General features: G+C 37.1%; 1 protein-coding gene across 3 annotated transcripts in view; it reads right to left on the bottom strand.

Annotated features, from left to right (window-relative positions):
• Sik3 (Salt-inducible kinase 3) overlaps positions 1 to 22,972 on the bottom strand; it is a 328,804-nt gene that overhangs the window by 167,006 nt on the left and 138,826 nt on the right. For all 3 annotated transcript variants that reach the window (XM_090406156.1, XM_090406154.1, XM_090406155.1), the window contains exons 5-6: positions 10,376 to 10,500; positions 260 to 383 (exon numbers count right to left, since the gene is read on the bottom strand). In XM_090406156.1, the coding sequence (XP_090262282.1) occupies positions 260 to 383; positions 10,376 to 10,500 (249 nt within the window). The remainder of the gene's footprint in view (positions 1 to 259; positions 384 to 10,375; positions 10,501 to 22,972) is intronic.

Here is a 22,972-nt window from a genome sequence, read left to right as displayed (position 1 = left end):
TGTGTGTGTGTGTGTGTGGGTGTGTATTTTCCTCCTCTCAGATTTTCTCAATTTTTACAATATAAAAATCTCTGCAGATCAAGTTAGATTTGCAGAGATCTAACTACAAAAATAAAGAAAAACACCATAGGTTCAAATAAATACACCCATTTTCTTATTCAAATCTACTTTTCATACTTTTATCTTTAATAATGTATTAAAGAAGAGCATACATACAAAACAAACGTCAATTTTTTAAAAATAGCAAAATAAAACTCACCACTAGACATAAAGTATGGAATTCTAAACTTTCCAGAAAGAACTCTTGTTCTTAGAGAATGAAGAGTGCTGCCATCAAAAGGTAGAGCTCCACAAACCAGAACATAGAGGACTACACCTAAACTCTAAACAAATGGGAATAAATATTATGCATATATGGAAACTTTTGAAATTAGATTCAATTACTAAAAGAGTTCTGTGCAAATCATCATGCTTTTCTAATATATAAAACAACAACAGTTACATAAAAATACTACTTCCTAACAGTGAGTCAGTCGCTGTGTGTATAGAAATGCTGGTTTTGATATCAGACGAATTCTCTCTCTCTCTCTCTCTCTGAATGCAGTAGATATATATATATATAGTGAGTGCCACACTTCTACCAGCATTCGACAGATAACTCAGACTAAAGAACAAAACTGTTCCGATAAGAAACATAATGGATTTTCTTTATTTTCTGGATTGAACATATTGATTATTTTGGAAAGCTGAAATGAAAGCATACTGCATTGAGAACTGTCTACATAGACACAAAGCATTAATTACAGCAGAAGTATCTCTTAAGCGATGCAGAAGGACTACCACAACAAAAAACTTCAGACAGATGTAAGATAAAATTAAAAGTATTCAATTTACTTTTCCAAAGAATGTAACAAGAATTTCAAGGGGAAAAAAGTGGCAGACAGTACAAAATGTATGTGTCAAGCTAGTTTGCATATCTACATTGGCTTTTCATAACTGGCATTAACATCCCACAAGACTAAATTGTATATCAACAGATAAGATTTTAAGCATGCAATTTTATTAAAGAAGCATGGTTAATCACATACTGCTTCCTTCAGATAGGTTCATTTTTATAAATTTGTCAAAATTTGATGCCAACTGCTTTTGTAGAATTTTTAAAAATTATTTCAGTGATATATATATATATATATATATATATATATGGGGGGGGGGGGATTTGTGATTACAGCAATTCTTCTCCTCCCTTCTACGTGTTAGGCCTACTGGCCTGTTATCTTAAGAGCTATCTTAAGCCCATCTAAGTCGTACCTGTCCCAAAGATAAGGTGACTAGACCTATGCCTCCCAGTATATTCTATGGCTGTAGCTTCATGTATGTTCACAGAGACGGTTTGCCTGCTTGAGGGATAAACTGGGGAGAAAAACCCTACTGTCCATAACTGGCTATGTCTGAGAAAGATCCTTAAGCTTCTCACATCGGCGACAGGAATCAAACCCAGGACACTCCTTTCTAAGGCAAATGGTTGCAAAGTGCAGAGCCACTAGGCTAACTGTGTGGACTTACAGCAATTCATACATGCTTAAGGGTTAGAGTTGAATAAGTGAGAGAAGACCTCTGCATAGCCTTTTCAGAAATGGAGAAAACTGACCAAGACTTCTGATCTAATGTCCAATCCTCACCTTCTCATGATGCATCCTGCTAGGTATCAACCTGGATAATGAACGAATGAAGATGGGATAGAAATTTGGGATTTAGCAAACCCAATTTTATTTTTATTTGCTTAAACCAGCAGAATGATGGTACAACATGACAGAATTTCACGCTCAGTTAAACAAAGCCCCCCCCCCCAATTGTTTTTGTCAGGGAACCAGGGCAAAAAGCAAAACATCAGCTAATGAAACAAATCCCAAATTAACATCAGCAAAGTTCAGGACTGGCACTATTAAAATAAGAAGCATCAACAGAAAATAAATGAAACTAGCAGAAAAACTGAATAAATACTAGCTTTAATAATATCAGTTCAAATAATAAGCATTACTGAAAGAAAAAAAGACAAAAAGCAACACACAATACATTATATTAGGCAATAACAATCAGGGGGTATAATAAAAAGCAGGAGTAGCTATAGTATTCAACACTAAATATGAGGATAATCTTCTTGAATGGCAGGAAATAGAGGTGATGTGAGCAAATATCAGAATTGGAAAGTGAACAATGAGACTTATTTGTGCTTATGGTCCCATTGAAGGTTATACTAAGGAAGAAGTAAAGGAATTTTTTGAAATAGAGAAAGCAGCTGACACAACAAAAAGGGAAAAGCTGGTACTTGTTGGAGATTTAAACAGCAGAGTAGGAAATGATTACCAGCCATATAGAAATGTTTTGGAAAAATTTGGAGAAAAGAGCAAAGCTAATAATAATAGTGAATGCCTACTGGATTTCTGTTCAGTACATGAATTAGTTATTATTAACACCATGTTCCAACATAAAAATGTGCACAAATTCACATGGAGAAAAGACAAGAAATAAGAAAGTATCGATGACTATGTTATAGTTAATAGTGATATCTTCCCACTGGTTCAGGACACAAGAATATACAAATAACTTGAAACAGGAAGTGACCACTACTTAGTTTTGAGCAGGATAAAAAGTGAATTTCATACTGAAAAGAAGAATGTGTAAGAAAGTTTTAAAATAAATCAAAGTTGAGCAGCTTTCAGAGTTGAACTGTGGACTGAAATACACGAACATCATTCAAGAAAAAATTAAAGAGTTTGAAAACAAGAACCAAACCTTGGAGATTGAGTAGCAAATTCAGCCGGAGAGGCATGCGGTGAGGCTGTCTGTAAGGATAGAAAAATCAAAACTCCATGGTGAACTCAGTAAGTTAAAGAGACAGTCAAGGAAAAGAAAAAAAGCATATGGAAGGTTCCTGGCAAGTAAATCAACTTGTGCTCTTAGAGAATACAGACAGAAATGTAAGAAAGTGAAGCACTGTGTAACTCTTTGATAAAAACTTAAAAAAATAAATATCAGGAATGGGACAAAATATTCTAGAGGTTATCGAAAAATGCTTAGAAGTGGAGGAAAGAGTACTGTAAAAGGAATCAGAGATGATAAGGATAACATGAAACCTGAAGATAAAAGTATTCTAGATGTATGTAGTAATTACTTGGAAAGATTGCTAAATGAAAGAAACAGTGATAGCATGATAGTAGAAAACACTCAGAAAAAATGCAATCAGGAATCCTGTCCTGATTTACGCTCACACGTAGACCTACATTTTTTACAGTGTAGGCATCCGGAATCAAAATTCTACGGAATAGGTTGGTTACTCCTTATTCCTGGAGGTATCATATGTCTGTAGAAGCATGTGTTCACAGGACCAGTTGGCCTCCTTGCAGGAGGGAAAAATTCCAGATAAACTATGGAGGAATACCCTGTGGTACACGCCCAAGATTGGCTAACTTGGCCATATCTGAGAAAGATCCTAAGCTCCCCACGTCAGCGACAGGAATCGAATGCAGGACACAACACTCCTTTACCAGGCATATGGTTGCAAAGCTCATAGCCACTTGGCTAACTGTGCAGACGCAATCAGGAATACATATCAATATTTTTATTATTATTATTATTATTATTACACCACACCTTCAGGGAGTCGAAAGACTCATCGAGGGAGGGCATCTACTCTACAGCTCTTCGTTTCACTACTCCACCAACCTTCATCATCTGACACCAATGCCATCTACTGCCGACTACCACCATTAGTACTTTCACAAAGATTCACAACATCCATACCCTCGGCAGGATTCGAACCTGCAGCCTTTTGGCTGGAGAGCCGATACGCTAACCACTCGGTAAGCGTATCCGCTATTTGAAGTAGAAACATCCATCAAAAACCAGAAATGTGGAAAATCACTTGATGAGTAGATGATATTCGACCAGAAACACTCAAATATGGAGGAAGGCTAAGATCTATGCATGCAGTGAACTTGCATAATTCAGGCGGCTTTTTCAGAGAGTCAAATTCCGGATGTTTAGAGTAGAGAAAGTAGAGCTCTCATCGTACCTCATCTTTAAAAATGGAAATAAAACTGAATGTGCAAATTGCAGAAAAATTTCCCTACTAAGTGTTCTTGGTAAGATTTATGCAAGTATACTTCAGAAATAGTTAAGAAGAATAGCAGAAAGGAAGTGTTGGATCTTGAATGAGGACTCTTTCAAGAAAAGTCATTCATTCAGGATTTAACAAAAACACGATACTAAGTAAGAAAATACTTGTACCGTTAGCAAAGTAAGCATATTATATGAGAGAACATGTCACATATTCTTTAGAAAAACAGAACAAAAATTGCATGTCTAAGCATAAATATATTGTTAAAAAAGTGAATGTTAATTTGTGCTCTATACAAGAACGTGTAGCTAAGTGCTAACAAAAGTCCAAAGGTTGCTAGCTGGCCACCGCCGATGACGTAAACCAGGCAGAGGCATTTGTGGAAAGCAAACGGAACTCGCATTCTACGAAAAGAGCGCTCATTGAGGAGGAGCAGCGGTGTGATGCCACTTCGTAATACGAATAGGAAAGTGCCGTGAACAACATTTGAAGGCAGAAAGAGGGTGCAATGAAGTAGGATAAAAGTGAGTTCACGTGTTTGAAGTCCCTTTTTTTGGATCTGCCTGTTCCTGTTTCTCGTGCACACCAGTGATGCTGATGACTGGAAGGAAGCTTGACGACGACGAGCTGCAACTTTTCCCCGCTGCTGACTGACGCGAGTCGGACAAGGCTATACATGAGATGAAAGCAGTTTCTCCAATTCGGGCCATCGGTAAAGGTTTTTCTGATGTGAGACAGCAAAGGATTCCCTTTGATGGCGGTCGAATTAACGATAGCAACCCATGAGATGAACGTGTGTCTAGCAAAGAAAAATGCCCAATACGTGATGAGCACGTGACTTCCGCATGGCAGCAACCTACCGTAGCAGAAAGGTATCCTCTCACAAAGGACGGACGAAAGAATCACGATATCAACACGTCAAGGTGGTAATGTACTGAAACTTTTTTTTTCTATGTAATAATTAGCTTTGGATGAAAGAAGGAACAAGATTTTGACTAGGTAGGAAAATGATAAAATGGTAGGAAAGAGACCCAGAAGAAGACCAAGATGTAGGTGGAGTGATACAGTAATAAGCACCTTAGAAGATAAAAATATAAAATCTGATAATAATAAGAGTCCTAACATATAACAGATTAATTTGCAGGAAAATTGTTGACAGGAAGTGAGTAATGATGTAACTTGTTCTTGTACATCCCCCTGAAGGTATATGTAAAGTCTATGAAGTGTGGCTATTAAATAACGAGACAAGGTGCGCTGCGAATCGTGTACTCATAACAGTGGGATGCATTTGCACCGTGAATGACCTTGAAGATTCTGGAAGCAGTTGAGATAAGCACTGTTCGCTGTCAGTTAGTCTGCAGGCAGTTATAAAAGAAACACGCGTGAAGTCGCTTTGCCGGAACGATGTCTAATGTTAAACTCGAGCAGCGCATTACCTCAAATTCCTCATGAAATTGAAGAAATCACCGACCGAGTGTTTGAAACTGTTGCAAGAGGTGTATGGTGATAATGTAATGTCCCGTGCATGAATGTTTGCATGGCACAAGCACTTTGCTGAAGGCTGAGAAAACGTTGAAGATGACGAACGACCGAGTTGCCCTGTAATGGCAGTAACCAAACAAAATGTTATGAAAATTAATGAAATTGTCCGCAATGATTGCCAATTAAGCAATCGGATGATAGCAGACATGGTGCACATTGATAAGGAGACTGTATGACAAATTTTGTACAAGCAATTGAACACGAACCAAGTCTGCACCGAAATGGTTCCCAAAAATTTGTGTCAGGAGCAGAAAGACGTCCGGAAACAAATTTGTGCTGACATCATGGAATGGCTAACAGCAGAGCCAGACTTGCAGGAGAAGATCATCACATGTCAGAAGACTTGTATATTCCAGTACGATCCAGAAACAAAGAGACAATCGATGCACTGGAAAACTCCCATGTCACCAAGAATGAAAAAAGCAAGAACGAGCAAGTCAAAACTTATCGTTTTTTTTATATCAATTGCATGGTAATAGTTGAATGGGTACCAGCCGGTCAGACAGTTAACAAACATTATTACCTTGAGGTTCTGGCCAAGCTGAGAGAACGAGTGAGGAAGAAGAGACCTGATCTATGGAAGAAAAACGCTTGGATTCTCCATCAGGACAACACTCTAGCCCACAGTGCACTGTCTGTAAAGCAGTATCTGGCTCATAAGAAGATCCCACTGTTGGACCATCCACCTTACTCTCCGGACTTAGCTCCATGTGACTTTTATCTTTTTCCGAAGTTGAAATCCACACTGAAAGGCATCCATTTTCAGTCAGTGGATGAGGTAAAGGAGAAAATGTCAGCGCTACTAAAGCAGACAACCCCTGATGACTTGCAGCACTGCTTCCAACAATGGAAAATTCGTATGCAACAGTATGTTGAAGGGGATAACAATTAAGTTGTACAACTGTAATAATAAACCACATTTTTGCAACCAGTCTCATTATTTAATAGCCACCTCGTAATCAGAAGAGAAACAGATTTCTGAACATCAGGATTTTATTCAGTTTATAAATCCATATAATTATTATTTGGATTACCATGAAGTTGGAACTCATGGTAATCCAAAATCAAGGAGGTCAGTATGTCATAACTTTTCAGAACATGATTTTTTTTCTGCAGCAGTGGGTTAATTCTAATTACTGCACCAAAGCATCTTAAATTGCCTTTTATTTAAGGAAAACCTTATTTTGTGGGAAGTTTTTGGTACTGAGACCACATTATTATGTAATTAAAGAGTTTAATAAAAGAAGAGAGCATAAATCAAGCCTAGCATTTCCACACAACTACTACTGGCCATCAAGTACTTTGGCAATAAACAAAAATGTCATATATTGATCGTAACTGTTTTAGAGCAAATTTAAAGATGCCTTGCAAATGCTTAGGATCCCTACACAATGCAATAAAAATCAAGGCTTAATTTTACATCAAGTATGGTCTGCTTTCATCAAAATTTTAACTGCCACAGACTTAGAATATTATAACACACATGATGCCACAGAACGTGATAACAATTAATAATGTTCCAACATGCATACAGTAACAAATTTGCCATTTGTATTCTGATTTATCAATTATATGTTACAGTTGCGAAGCTACCAAAAACATCTAATGTGTAATTAATTGTTAATAGGCTTTTGTTGTGTAAAACGTCTAGGTACTAGTACCCCTAATGATAAGTTGTATGACTTACGAAACTTGTCAGGTTTTAATTGATTATTTTTTTATTAAACTCTTTAATTTCATAATAATGTGGTCTCAATACCAAAAACTTCCCACAGAATCTTATGTTTGAAAACCTTATTTATTACAATCTGTACAATCTTAATAACAATGATAGACAACTAATACCTAAAGTGTGGGAAGTTGTACTTTCAAATCATATATATATTTTTTAAATCTTAAAAATGTTTAAACTTACTTTAAATCAATACATCTTTAATTAATATAAACACATTATCAGAAAGGAAAACAGTCTTTAAATTTTCCAGACTTAACTCAGTCATATACCAATGATGCTACAAGATATTCATAACAAAAACCAGTTGTTTTCAGTCAGTTCAGTCTAAGTCATGATTCTAATTTTTTAGGAAATAACAACGTAAACTAAATCATTAATTATAAAAAGCTTAATTAATAACTACCTATATTTTGGCAATGTTACATTGCCATCTTCAGGGATCACAAAACAGTGATATGGACATGCAGGCACTTGCTAAGCAAATGAGGCTCAAGAAAGGCAACTGAAGTCAGCCCAAGAGTCCTAAAAGGTGACCCATAGTGGGCTAAATTGGGTTGTCTTGGCTGCTGGGCTTACGATCTTAGATATGTAAGCTTCCCAAATTTGGGACAGTCTCATGCACCCAAATTTGTTGAGGTTTGAGAAGTTTTTCAGGCTGAGGCTGATTCAAGGAATAATCTTTCATATTTGTACTTGCTGTGATGTAATAAAGTGGCCTTCTTCTGGAGTATTCTGTGGTGGGTGTCCAATGCATGGTCAGCAAGTCCCGAGTGGCTCTATTGGTGGAACAAGATGTAGTCCTTGTGTCTAGATATCCTGATATTGGCTGCCCTGCCTGTTTATAAGGCAGTTTGCAACTGCAAGGGACCTGGTATACTCCAGGTAGGTCTATGGGAAGTGGTTGGTCTTTGGTGGAGCAGAGAAGAGATGCCAGTTTCTTATGTGATTATGTAACTAGTTGTGAGGTCATATTTTCTTATGATTTTTGTTAGTTTTTCAGATGTACCCTGGTTATATGGGATGTGATAGATTTAGAGTAATCACTTCTATGAAGAATGGGGGATGGGGGATTGTGGTTAACTGGTTTTAATATTTTTTTGGGGTTGTAGCTATTGGCTAAGAAGATGTTAAGGATATGGTTAAGTTCAGTAGTTAGGGCATTGTTACCTGAACTGATTAATTTTGCCATGTTATATAGGGTTTTTATATTCTCATATTGTTGGGGGGGGGGGGATGACTGCTGGTGAATGTATCTACCTGTATGTGTAGGTTTTCTGTAAAAAGAAAGCTGGGGATCCATCAGGCTGGCATGTAATCAGAGTATCTAGGAAAAGGAAACTGTTGTTGTTTTTCTTTTCCAAGGTAAACGGGATTCTGGGGTGTTGGTTGTTTAAGTGTGTTAAGAAATTGTGGAGTGTGTCCAGGCCATGTGGTCAAATAGTGAACACATTATGTGGATGTGGATGATAGCCAAACAGTGAGTTTATATGGAACAGAGTTTAAGACTTTCTTTAAAAGTCTCCATAAAGAAGTTGGCCAGGAGTGGAGAACTCATTGCTGTCCTCTCTGTCTGTTTGTAGTATTTTTCTTGCCAAACAAAATAGCCTGAGTTCACAGTGAACTGAAATAGGGCTGAGATATCGGGAGAAAATTTGGCTTGGACAAGGTCTACGGTATCTTTGACTGGTACATTGGTGAATAAGGAGGCGACATTAAAACTGACCATCATGTCAGTGTGTTGGAGTGAGAGATCTTCTATACTGGCTTTAAAGTGGACCGAGTTATTTTTTATGTGAGAAGGTGTGTTGCCAAATTATTGTGTGAGCATTTTGGCTAAATGTTTGGCTAATTTATGTGGGAGAATCAATGCCATCCACAATGGGACCTAATGGTACATTTTTTGCTTATGGATTTTTGGTAGTACAGAGTCTAGAGTTAAAAGCTTTTAGTCTGTTAGTCACACAGGCCAAGTGGTAACCTTCTTAAGGAACCTATGGAGTGTTCTGATTTGGGTGCTGTTGGGATCATATTTTATAGGGAGGTAGGTAGACTGATATAAAAGTAAAGAGGCAAGCATACCTGTGTAATCTGATTTATTTAGAATCACAGTGGCATTTCCCTTATCCACTTTAGTAATTACTATTTTTCTGTTGTTCTTGATTTCTTGTAGAGTTTGGAATTCTTCTTTTGATAAGTTGCTTTTTGGTAGTTGGGCTTTGGTAAGAACACTAGCTACATTCAGTCTGATATTGTTGGCATTTTATTCTTTGAAATTCTTTTTCAGCTGAAGTATTAGAGACATTGGAAAGGGTCATCCGAAGGTCAACATTCAGTGTAGCAGAAAGCTCTAGCTCTAGCACACAAATAGTTTCATTGGTGTCAGCCAAGAGAATGCAGGTGGTAGCAATCTGCTCCCTTAGAAGAATGAAGCTAGTGTGTCTGTATATGCAGAGAGCCTTCAGTGACGTAAATCAGTGTTTTAGTTTCACACAGTTTGAGATCACATTTGGGAACTGTGTAAAACTAAAACACAATTTCAGTTGCCTTTCTTCAGCTTCATTTGCTTAGTGTAAGTGCCTGCATGAACATATCATTGTTTCGTGATCCCTGAAGATGGCAATGTGCCATTGCCGAAATATAGTTAGTTATTAAAGTTTTATAATTAATAATTTAGTTTAAGTTGTCATTTCCTAAAAAATTAGAAGTATATCTACCCAACGTATAAGCTTATCTACAAAAATTCAATCTAAGTTCTTTTACCGTAGTTATGCATTTACTGAGATAAACAGCTGAAAACAGAGATACTGAAAGTTTTAAACTAAAAGCAAAACTGTGTAAATCGTTTTTTAAATCTGAAAATCAATAATGAAAATGCTATATTAACATTATCTATAAAATGAATAGTGTATACTCTTATCAAATATTAACAAAAAATAGCAGATGTTTTCATTCCTGCAAATAAAAATTCATACACTTACCCATATATCTGCTTTTGGTCCATCATATTCTCTCCCTTCGAATAATTCAGGAGCTGCATAAGGAGGACTTCCACACCACGTTGACAAAGGTTTTCCTGGTTCAAAGTAGTTACTGAAACCAAAATCTTAAAAAAAAAAAATAAAATAAAATAAAATGATAAAAGTTTTATTACATCCACTGCAATGCAATATTTGCAAAATTCAACAATCAGAAATGAAATGTATATATATATAATGTAGTATCTGCTCCTGATGTGTGACCTTGCATATCAGGAGCAGATGTGACTGCGTAGTCTGTTGTGGTATACAGGATACTAAAACAGACTGCTATGTAGTTAAGTTATTATTATTATTAGCTTCCTATCAATAGTTTTCTTCCAAATCAGTCTTAACTGCCATGTCTCCAATACCTGAAAGATCTTACAGTTCAGCTTTCAAAACGCATTATTAAATGAATCTACCTTAGTCTTCTTCTTTTCCATGTTTTTCTACATCTACATCATTGATAACGTTTACAATATATGAACTGACTTAAAACAACTATTTTATATTATATATATATGTATATAAAGTGCTTTTTTTGGGGGGGGGGAAATATAGCACACTGGTACCTTTATTTACAGCAATGTGTAACATATAGATATCTATATTTAAAAATTTGTAATATTCAGTAATTTTTAACTGTTTACTTAGCATACAAATAAGCTTAGTTATTTAATGAAATTTATATTGTTCACTACATCTACTGTTAAGATATTTGCTGTATTTAATTTTTATTAAAATAATTAAAACTACACATTTTACTTATTTTTTACATACTGGTACAATAAATTTATGCTTACAAACTGTACGTTATATACTTCATCTATTCTTACTATGAAAACATTATCACATTATGAGGTAAAAATATCAGTCAATAATTTTGTGATTTTCTTTTCATATCATTCTAATTTTCAATTTTTCCTGCCAGCACCTATTGTTTTACAAAAAAAAAAAGCAATGCACACAAACACACAAATTTCTAATATAAGAGGCTGCAAACCTATAGAATAATAGTGTTGTGTGGAGGGATAAAGTTTATTTATTTCTTTATTTGTGACTTCCACCCATAAAAGACTGTAAACCTATAGTACATTAGTACCACAGGCAGGCTAAGATTTTTTTTCTATTTTCATTAAGTTTATATATTCCTCAAGGGCTCACTTTAGTGAGTACGGGCATGGCACACCCGAGGTACCTGATGCTGGACCATGCCTTACTTCATGTAATATATATTCTGTAGACTGGTCCCTCCTCTTCTTTCTCCTCTCCTTGCTCCTTCCCCCTGATGCTATTAGAGTATTCGAGGGCTAGGGGTGAGTCTTTCCTATCTTGCTAAGTCATTTCGTCTTATGCAGCCACCGAAGGAGACAAGCTAGCCTCAATAGGTGCCGGTCCCAAGCCCGGATAAATACATGTGAGGCAGATCAAAGATGCTGAAGGAAGAGTATTATGGAGGGATGTGGACATAAGAAACAGATGGAAAATATACTTTGAGGGACTTTTGAATGAGGAAAATGCAAGCACTCACAGAGGAGATGGGCAGCCTTCTGAGGAGATGGTGCAGAACATCAGTAGAATGGAAATGACGGAGGCCATGAAGAGGATGAGGAATGGAAAAGCGGTGGGCCCCGACAGAATTCCAGTGGAGGCATGGAAGGCACTGGGGGAAGAGGGAATTGACCTGCTGTGGGACCTGTTCATGAAAGTTTGCCAACAGGAAAATATACCCGAGGAATGGAGGGAGAGTACTCTTGTTCCCATCTACAAGGGTAAAGGGGATGCACAAGACTGTAAAAATTACAGAGGAATAAAGTTGATGTTCCACACAATGACACAATGAAGATCCTAGAAAGGGTTCTTGATGGTAGATTGAGAGATAATTTGGCTTCAAAGGAACAATTTGGCTTCATGCCTGGTAGTTCAACAACAGATGCTATCTTTGGGTTATGACAGATGATGGAAAAATATCGAGAGAAACAAAGGGAGCTACATCTGGTATTTATTGATCTGGAGAAAGCATACAATAGAGTGCCAAGGCAAGAAGTCTTGATGTGTCTGAAGGAGAAGAAGGTGCCGGAGAAATATGTCAGGTTGGTGCAGGAAATGTACAGAAATGCGAAGACAAGTGTTCGGACCTGTTTGGGACAGACAGAAAGTTTTCAAGTAACAGTTGGCTTGGATCAAGGGCCAGCATTAAGTCCGTTTCTGTTTAATATTGTGATGGAGGTGGTAACAGAGGAGGTGAGAGAAGATGCACCTTGGACAATGTTGTATGCAGATGACATCTTGCTGTGTGTAGATTCAAGAGAAGAAGCGGAAACTAAACTGGAAAGATGGAGAAAAGTACTGGAAGAGAGAGGTATGAGACTGAGCAAAAGTAAGACAGAGTATGTGTGTTGCACAGTGGGCGGTGGCCAGGAGACAGATCTGGAGCTGGAAGGAAATGTCATCAGGAAGGTGAGAGACTTTAGATACTTAGGTTCAACAGTGGAAAAAGATGGAGGAGCTGAGAAGGAAGTGGGATGCAGGATACAAGCGGGTTGGAGGAACTGGAGGGAGATGACTGGAGTGCTATGCGATAAGAGGGTACCTATCAATCTTAAAGGCAAAATCTAGAGGACAGTAGTGAGACTAGCTATGACATATGCTATGGAAACTGTGACCCTGAGGAAAAATAACATCAGCAGGATGAAGGTAGCGGAGATGAGAATGCTTAGGTGGATGTGCGGTGTGACCAGAAAGGATCGTCTGAGAAATGATTATGTAAGGGGAACAGTGAAAGTTATGAGCTTAGGGGCGAAAATACAGGAGGCAAGGTTGAGATGGTTTGGTCATGTGACGAGGAGGGAGGTCGAATGTGTGGGAAGAAGGGTCATGCAGATGGATGTGCAAGGAAGGCGGAAGCGTGGGCGGCCAAAGAAGAGATGGAGGGAGCTGGTAGAAGAGGACTTGAAGATGAAGAACTTGGATGTGGTGACAGCCCAAGACGGGAAGGTGTGGAGGACTCATAACAAACAGTGACCCCACTTAAGTGGGAGAAGCTGTAGAAGAAGAAGAAGAAGATTAAGTTTATATATGTATGTATATACATATATATATTTATTTATTTTATTTTTTTTTTTTTTTTCACATAATCCCGAAACACTTTAGAGACCAAACATGGAACTTTTTAAAGTCATTTCAGATCACTAGTAAATTGAGAGGTGATCTCCTACCTAAAGACAATTGCAAACATTCATGCCAATCACAGGATTCAAACCGAGAGCCCTGTTGATTCATCATCATCAAATTCCTGATATGTACAGGATAATTATCATGGTACTACATGGAAAAAGTCACACGATTATTAACTTCTGAATCAACAATTTTCCTCCAAATTAATCTGCTATCTGTCAAGACTCCAACATTATTATTAGATCTCACATTTCTGTCTTCTAAGACACTTTTTACTGTATTAATCAACATAAATCTTTTTTTCTCCCTCTGGGTCTTTTTCCTGCCAACCTGGTAAAGGACACTTGTTTTGGTAATCTTTCCTCTTCCATTCTGTTTAAGTGATCCCATCATGTGAGATTAGCTCTAAGCTCTACTAACACATTCCTAAATGCTAACAATGACAAGTTTTTTCCTAATATCAACATTTTTAATGTGATACTGACATTGAAGCCATCTATTCACTTCACTAATCTAAGAACTCTCATACATAGTCTTCAGTCTTTCATCAAATAATTTATTTCTAATCCAGCTTCTCAGATCAAAAAGTTAAAATTGGTTTAAACACTGTCTTGTATACAGCTAATTTACTTCTTTTTCTGCAGCTTTTCCCACTTAAGTAGGGTCGCTGTTTGTTGTGAGTCTCCTTCACAACCTCCTGTCTTGAGCTGTATCCACATCCAAGATCTTCATCCTCAAGTCCTCCTCCACAATCTCCTTCCATCTCTTCTTTGGCCATCCGCGCTTCCTCTTCCCCTGCACATCCATCTACATGACCTTTCTTCCCACATACTCTTCCTCCCTCCTCATCACACGACCAAACCATCTCAACCTAACCTCCTGTATCTTTGCTCCTAAGTTCATAACTTTCACCATTCCCCTTACATAATCATTTCTCAGACGATCCTTTCTGGTCACACCGCACATCCACCTAAGCATTCTCATCTCCGCTACCTTCATCCTGCTGATGTTATTTTTCCTCAGGGTCACAGTTTCCATAGCATATGTCATAGCTAGTCTCACTACTGTCCTCTAGATTTTGCCTTTAAGATTGATAGGTACCCTCTTATCGCATAGCACTCCAGTCATCTCTCTCCAGTTCCTCCATCCTGCTTGAATCCTGCATCCCACTTCCTTCTCAGCCTCACCATCCTCTTTCATCGTTGAACCTAAGTATCTAAAGTCACTGACCTTCCTGACGACATTTCCTTCCAGCTCTAGATCTGTCTCCTGGTTGACATCCACTTTGCAACACATATACTCTGTCTTACCTCTGCTCAGTCTAATACCTCTCTCTCTTTTCCAGTACTTTCCTCCAACTTTCCAGTTTAGCTGCCACTTCTTCTTTTGATTCTGCACACAGCACGCTGTCATCTGCATACAACATAGTCCAAGGCGTGTCTTCTCTCACCTCCATCACAATAAACATTTATTCAGTTGACTTCCTACCATAACAAATTTGCTAATGCTGTTGTCTATTTCCATATTTAATTTACCATCTTCACGTAAAATTTTGCCTACATGGTTGAAATGTTTTACTTGTTCTATAGGTTCACCATTCAGGATACAGTTGATGTCAATGTTTTTGCCTAATTTCATTGTCTTTATCTTTTTATTGCTAATTTTCATAATAAATATATTACAATGGTTGTTCAATTTACTCAGAGAATCTTGCAGACTTGTACTGGATTTATTCAGAAGCATACCATTATCTACATAAAGAAAAGAACTAAGATAAACATCACCACCAATTTTTTTTGATATCTTTAATACCACTTTCCCTCATAATGTGATCCATATATGATAATGAATAACAGTGGAGATAATCTGTACCCTTGTTGCACACCTGATTTAACATAAAACCATCTCCTGTACATTGTTAAATTCTAATTGCTAACTTGCAGCTTAAATAGAGAGACTGCTCGATATAATGCCCCATTTACACCACATAACTGTAGCATTTTGAAGTGCTTTCCTCTTGGCACCTTGTTATATGCCTTTTCCAGATCTACAAAACTTAAATACAAATTCTTGTTTTATTCCCAAGATTTCTCCACTATTTGTCTTAAAGTGAAAACTTGATGAAATTTGGACTCCATGGTGGACAACCTCTATTTGGCCAGCTTGTTCTTCAAGCTTCTCTTCAACAATTTTTCTTAACCTTTCTCAAGTATACGTGCATAAATCTTACTAGGAACACTCTGTAAGGAAACACTTCTGCAATTCTCACATTCAGTTTTGTTTCCCTTTTTATAGATGGGTAACTATGAAATCTACTTCAATCATCTGGAATTTGACCTTCTAACTGGATCTTCTGAATTATATGGTACAGCCACTGTAAAACTTTTATACCTCCAGATTTGGCAATTTCTGGTTGAATTTCCTACTCCAGCTGCTTTCTGCATTTCAGGATTTTGATGGCTGTTTCTACTTCCAGTATGAATATGTATTCCTGACGGCATTCCTGTTGGGAGTTAGTATTCTTATTAGTATTTTAGTATTACTTCCAAGACTCCATGGAGTCCAAATTCTCATCGTCAAAGATTGAATACTCACTGACCGTAATAACTATTATACCTTGCTTTGAACACATTCAATATTGGAGCACTCATCATCCATTCTGGAAAATGCATTCCACTCATTCACCACCCACCAAGCAAAAAAAAATCTCTTTTTCACCTCTTTACCTATATGACCCTTGTACAGCCTCCAGGTATGACCTCTAGTTCTTACATCACACATTATCCTGTGCAATAATTCCTCTATATCTATTTGATAGGCTTCTCTCACTAGCTTATACATCTCGATCTTATCACCCTCCTCCTCCTATCTCTGAAAATCACATTCCCTCAATCTGTCCTCATCTTCAATATTACAGTCCTGAATCATCTTAGTTATTTTCCTCTGCATGCTTTCCAATGTTTCTCTATCACCAATTTGGCCAGGTGACCAGGTCTCTGAACAGAAATCCAAATGAGCCCTAATTGGCATCTTATAGAGTGTAACTATCACTTCCTGTCCTTACTCATTCATTTTTTTCTTGAATGAAGTTTGTGTATTTGAGTTTACAGTTCACATCTGAGTTGTTTTAAAACTTTCTTACACACTCTTCATTTCAGTATGAACTTCAATTTTATTTGGTTTCAAAACTAAATAGTGATTACTACCTATTTCAAATGCTCTATATACTCTTGAGTCCAGAACTGGGAAAAAAATTACCATCAGCTATAACATAATCAATGAGATTTTTCTTGTATCGTCTCTCCATGTGAGTTTGTGCACATTTTTATGTTGGAACACGATGTTAGTAATAACTACTATATGTTAAATTTAGTTTAATTCTTTATCCAAATGTAAGCAAACAAACTTTGCACCTGAAGTATCTTCAGGACTGAGGCAACTCATCCTGATTGCAAAGTACATCTCCTTGCAGACATGTATAATGCTATGCATTAATGGAAGGGCCACTACTCAGACTGGTTTCGATCTTTATTGAGGTCTCGCCAGTGGGAGCCAGACCCAGAGGTGGTGATACCAAGATGGAAGCAATGGAGAAGTCATATTTATCTATACGAGTTGCCAAAAGGTGTCTCACCTTATTATTAAATTACTCTGGATTTAGAGAAAGATGTTGGAAGTTTTTTCCCACTTGGTTAGACTATAATAAATTTAGTTTAATCCTTTATCCAAGTGTAAGGCATAGTCGTGAAGATACTTCAGGCACAAACTTTGTTTGTGCCTGAAGTATCTTCACGACTGAGGCAACTTGTGGTAAAGGTGGACCAAGCTCTCATCACTCCTTGTCTTAGTATCTCCCATAATGCAAAGCACATCTCCTTGGGGACATGTATAATGCTATGCATAAAGGATCTCCTTGAGGACATGTATAATGCTATGCATAAAGGGAAGGGCCACTACCCAGACCAGTTTCGACCTTTATTAAGGTCTCGTCAGTGGGAGCCATACCCAGAGGTGGTGATTTCAGTATGCTTAAACTTGGATAAAGGATTAAACTAAATTTATTATAGTCTAACCAAGTAGGAAAAACTTCCAACATCTTTCTCTAAAATAAAGTAATTTAATAATAAGGTGAGTCACCTTTTGGCAACTTGGATAGGTAAATATGACTTCTCCATTGCTTCCACCTTGGTATCACTACCTCTGGATCTGGCTCCCACTGATGAGACCTCAATAAAGGTCAAAACCAATCTGGGTAGTTGACCTTCCCTTAATGCATAGCATTATACATGTCTGCAAGGAGATGTACTTTGCATTATGGGAGATACTAAGACAAGAGGAGATGAGAGCTTGGTCCACCTTTACCATGAGTTGCCTCAGTCCTGAAGATCCTTCAGGTGCAAACTTTGTTTGCTTACACTTAATAAAGGATTAAACTAAATTTATTATAGTCTAACCAAGTGGGGAAAAAACTTCCAACAACTACTCTATGTCCTGAACAGAAAACCAGCAAGCATTCACCATTATTATTAGCTTTGCTCTTTTCTCTATATTTTCCCGAAACATTTCTATAATCTGTCTGGTAATCATTTCCTACACTGGTGTGTAGATTTCCGACACAGGACTAAATTTGTCTTTTCTAAATTTTGCATATTGTGTCAACCAATATGTCTTTTCTAATGCCTTCAAAAATTCCTCAATTTCTTCGTTAGAAGACCACTGGTACAAATCTGAAAACACACCCTAACTCAACATCACTAGAGTTAAAGATCGGTACTATCAACATGAGAAGCCTGAATGGCAAAGAAATGGAGCTAGCTCAGGAATTAGATAAGTACCAAATAGACATAATAGGGGTGACTGAAATAAAAAAGACAAAAACTGGTGAGATCTTTCTGAGCAATAAATGCAAAATGTTATATTCAGGAAATGACAATCAAGGAAAAGAAGGAGTAGCCATAGTATTCAACGCAAAATACGAGGCTCATCTTCTTGAATGGGAGGCAGTGTCAAGTAGAGTGATGTGGACAAATATGAGAATCGGGAACTGGACAATGAGACTTATTTGTGCCTATGGTCCCACAGAAGGTTCTACTAAGGTAGAAGTGGAGGAGTTTATTGCAGCTTTAGAAAAAGCAACTGACACAATGAAAAAGGAAAAGTTGGTCTTTGTTGGGGATCTAAATAGCAGAGTAGGAAATGATTGTCAGACATACAAAAATATTTTGGGAAAATTTGGAGAAAAGAACAAAGCTAATAATAATGGCAAATATCTGTTGGATTTTTACTCAGGACATGAACTGGTTATTACTAACACCATGTTCCAAAATAAAAATGTGCACAAATTCACATGTAGAGAAGAGATAAGGAATAAGAAAAGTCTCATTGACTATGTTATTGTTGATAGTGATGTTTTCTCCCAGATGCAGGACACCAGAGTGTACAGAGGATTTGAAATTGGAAGTGATCACTATTTAGTCTTGAGTAGGATAAAATTGAATTTCATATTGAAAAGAATAACATGTAAGAAAGTTTTAAAGCGAATAAAAGTTGAGCAGCTCTCAGATGTGAACTGTAGACTAAAATACACAAAGATTGTTGAAGAAAAATTGGATGAGTTTGAGAACAGGAATCAAACCTTGGAGATTCAGTGGCAAGCCTTGAAGAAAACCCTGATTGATTCAGCTAGAGAGGCATGTAGTGAAGTTGTCTGCAAGGATAGAAAAATTAGAACTCCATGGTGGACACAGGAAGTTAAAGAGGCAGTGAAGGAAAACAAGAAAGCATATCAAAAGTTCCTGGCAAATAAGTCAGCTTGTGCTCTTAGCAAATACAGAGACAAATGCAAGAATGCTAAAGACTGTGTAAAACTAGCTAAACAAAAGTCATGGGAGGACTTGGGCAAGAATATAGAAAATAAATATCAAGAAGGTGGCAAAATATTTTGGAGGTTGTTGAAGAAGCTTAGGAATGGAGGAAAGAGTGTTGTAAAAGGAGTTAGAGATGATAAAGGTGACATGAAAACTGGAGAAAAAGATATCCTTGAAGTATGGAGTAATTACTTTGAAAAACTGCTAAATGAAACAAGCGGTAATGATAGCACAGTGTTAAAAAACACTGACCAGACATGCAGTCAGGAATACATATCCATATTTGAAGTAGAAAAAGCCATCAAAGGCTTGAAATGTGGAAAGGCAGCAGGAGTAGATGATATTCGACCAGAAATGCTCAAGTATGGTGGTATAAGTCTTACAGTGGCTGCACTGCATAGTTCAGAAAGCCTGGAGAGAGGGACGAATTCCCAATGATTGGAGTAGAGTTCTCATAGTACCCATATATAAAAAGGGAAATAAAACTGAATGTGAGAATTACAGAGGTATTTCCGTACTAAGTGTTCTTGGCAGGATCTATGCAAGTATACTTGAGAAATGGTTGAGAAGAAATGGGGAAGAAAAGCTGGGTGAAGAACAAGCTGGATTCAGGCCAAATAGAGGCTGTCAGGATCAGATCTTCATTTTACGACAACTAGTCGAGAAAGCATGGGAATATAACAAAGATCTGTATTTAAGTTTTGTCGATTTGGAAAACGCATATGAAAAGGTGCCAAGAGAGAAGCTATTCAATATACTACAGTTATATGGTATCAATGAGGCATAATATCAATCAATACTTAGTCTTTATTTGAGTTGTAAGTCAGCAGTTAGAACTGAAAGAAGTACAGGAAGATGGTTTAATGTTAAATCTGGTGTGAGACAAGGATGTACATTATCCCCTCTGTTATTCATTATCTATATGGATCACATTATGAAGGAAAGTGGTATTAAACATGATATCAAAATTGGAGATGTTAATGTCAGCGCTTTGCTTTATGCGGATGATGTTATACTTCTAAATAAATCCGCTACAAGTCTGAAAGATTCTCTGACTAAATTGAATAACTGTTGTAATAGATATGCTATGAAGGTCAGCAATAAAAAGACAAAGACAATGAAAATAGACAGAATCATTGAAAATGTCAACTGTGTTGTGAATGGAGAACCCGTGGAACAAGTAAAACATTTCAACTACTTAGGCACAATTTTTAGTGACGATGGTAAATTCGATATAGAAATAGACCAGGGTTTCTCAAACTGTGTTCCGCGGAAGGTGAATAAGTGTTCCGCGAGAAGTTCTGGAATTTGTCATTTTAGTTTTCTAAGCATTTTTCATGAATAAATATTTTATAGTAAAAATATTCTGAGGTTTGTCGAAAAGCTCAGACCCAGACACCTAATAACATCTGTGTATCGTTAATTTTCACACATCGAAACCTTTCAACATTTGGGAAAAGGAATGCCGCTATTTATGATGGGTCATAAAAATTACCTGCAAGCCATTACAACAATTGGTGTCATATCCTCTGTTCAATTATAACAACGGGCGGCGTATCCTCTGTTCTCAAAACTGAAGGAAATGACATCTGTGTAACAAATGTCAGTGACCAAGCGGCATATTTTTAAACATGGAAATATTAATGAATTATCGTTAATTTTCACACATCGAAATCTTTCAACAATCGGGAAAGAGAATACCGCCGTTTATGACCGATCATAAAAATTGCCTGCAAGACGATTACAACAATGGGTGGCGTGTTCTCAAAACTGAACGAAATACAATCTGCATTGCAAATGTCAGTGACCAATCAGCAAGGAAGTATAAAGAAAATTTTTCCACTGAAATTGAAGATCAAGGTAGTCTGTATTCGGTTCTCAAATTTAGTAATACTGAATACTTTCTTTGCAAGTTCGTATTGCAGTAAGTGATTGTTCTGAAACCGGAGCGCCATGATTTTTTTAAAAGTAATAGGAATACAGAGTTAAAATCTAATATGAATAACAGACAATGGACTTTGTTTAATTTTGGTATTAAGAAATCTCTTATTGGAGGTATTTGTGATGGAACAGTGAGTGAGTCATCCACCTCAAGCCTACAAAGATCTCCAGGATGTACAAAGGGAGGCAAAAACTACCAGCACACAGGAGAAAATTCTGCATTCACTCGTAAGTACTTACAATAATATTATAAATTTATTTGGTGATTAGAATGAGATATGTCAATGAAAATCACCACAAATTAATTTAATGATGTTTGCCTGAAAAAACTATGACATGCTACAAGATTTCATTTCAGTCCATTGATTGATAACTAATCATCATCATCAAATTCCTGCCACGTACCCACAAGGGGTGTACAGGATATGATAGTACTACATGAAAAAATTATATCATTACTAACTTCCTATCTACAATTTTCCTCCAAATCAGTCTGTTACTTGTCAAGACTCCAACATTATCAGATCTTATATTACTATCGTACTCCCTTCGTGAAGATCTGATCCTGACAGCCTCTGTTTGGCCTGAATCAAGCTTGTTCTTCACCAAGCTTTTCTTCCATAATTCTTCTCAACCGTTTCTCAAGTATACTTGCATAGATCTTCTCAGGAACACTCAATAGGGAAATACCTCTGTAATTCTCACATTCAGTTTTATTTCCCTTTTTATATATGGATACTATGAGAGCTCTACTCCAATCATTGGGAATTCGTCCTTCTCTCCAGGCTTTCTGAACTATGCAGTGCAGCCACTGTCAGACTCTTATACCACCATACTTCAGCATTTCTTGTCGAATATCATCTATTCCAGCTGCCTTTCCACATTTCAAGCCTTTGATGGCTTTTTCTACTTCAAGTATGGATATGTATTCCTGCCTGCATGCCTGGTCAGTGTTTTTTACCACTGTGTTGTCATCACTGCTCGTTTCATTTAGCAGTTTTTCAGAGTAATTACTCCATACTTCAAAGATATCTTTTTCTCCAGTTTTCATGTCACCTTTATCATCTCTAACTCCTTTTACAACACTCTTTCCTCCATTCCTAAGCTTCTTCAACAACCACCAGAATATTTTGCCACCTTCTTGATATTTATTTTCTATATTCTTGCCAAAGTGCTCCCATGACTTTTGTTTAGCTAGTTTTACACACACTGTTTAGCATTCTTGCATTTGTCTCTAATTCTCTAAAAGCACAAGCTGACTTATTTGACAGGAACTTTTGATATGCTTTCTTGTTTTCCTTCACTGCCTTTTTAACTTCCTGTGTCCACCAGGGAGTTCTGATTTTTTTATCCTTGCAGACAACTTCACCACATGCCTCTCTAGCTGAATCAATCAGGGCTTTCTTCAAGGCTTGCCACTGAATCTCCAAGGTTTGATTCCTGTTCTCAAACTCTTTCATTTTTTCTTCAATAATCTTTGTGTATTTTAGTCTACAGTTCACATCTGAGAGCTGCTCAACTTTTATTCGCTTTAAAACTTTCTTACATGTTATTCTTTTCAATATGAAATTCA

The sequence above is a fragment of the Typopeltis vanoorti genome, chromosome 16 (genome assembly GCF_054136105.1).
Source record: "Typopeltis vanoorti isolate ZY-2024b chromosome 16, IOZ_Tvanoo_1.0, whole genome shotgun sequence".
Classification (NCBI taxonomy): domain Eukaryota; kingdom Metazoa; phylum Arthropoda; class Arachnida; order Uropygi; family Thelyphonidae; genus Typopeltis; species Typopeltis vanoorti.
The sequence above is the reverse complement of the archived record's forward strand: the minus strand, read 5'-3'. Positions and strand labels throughout refer to the sequence as shown.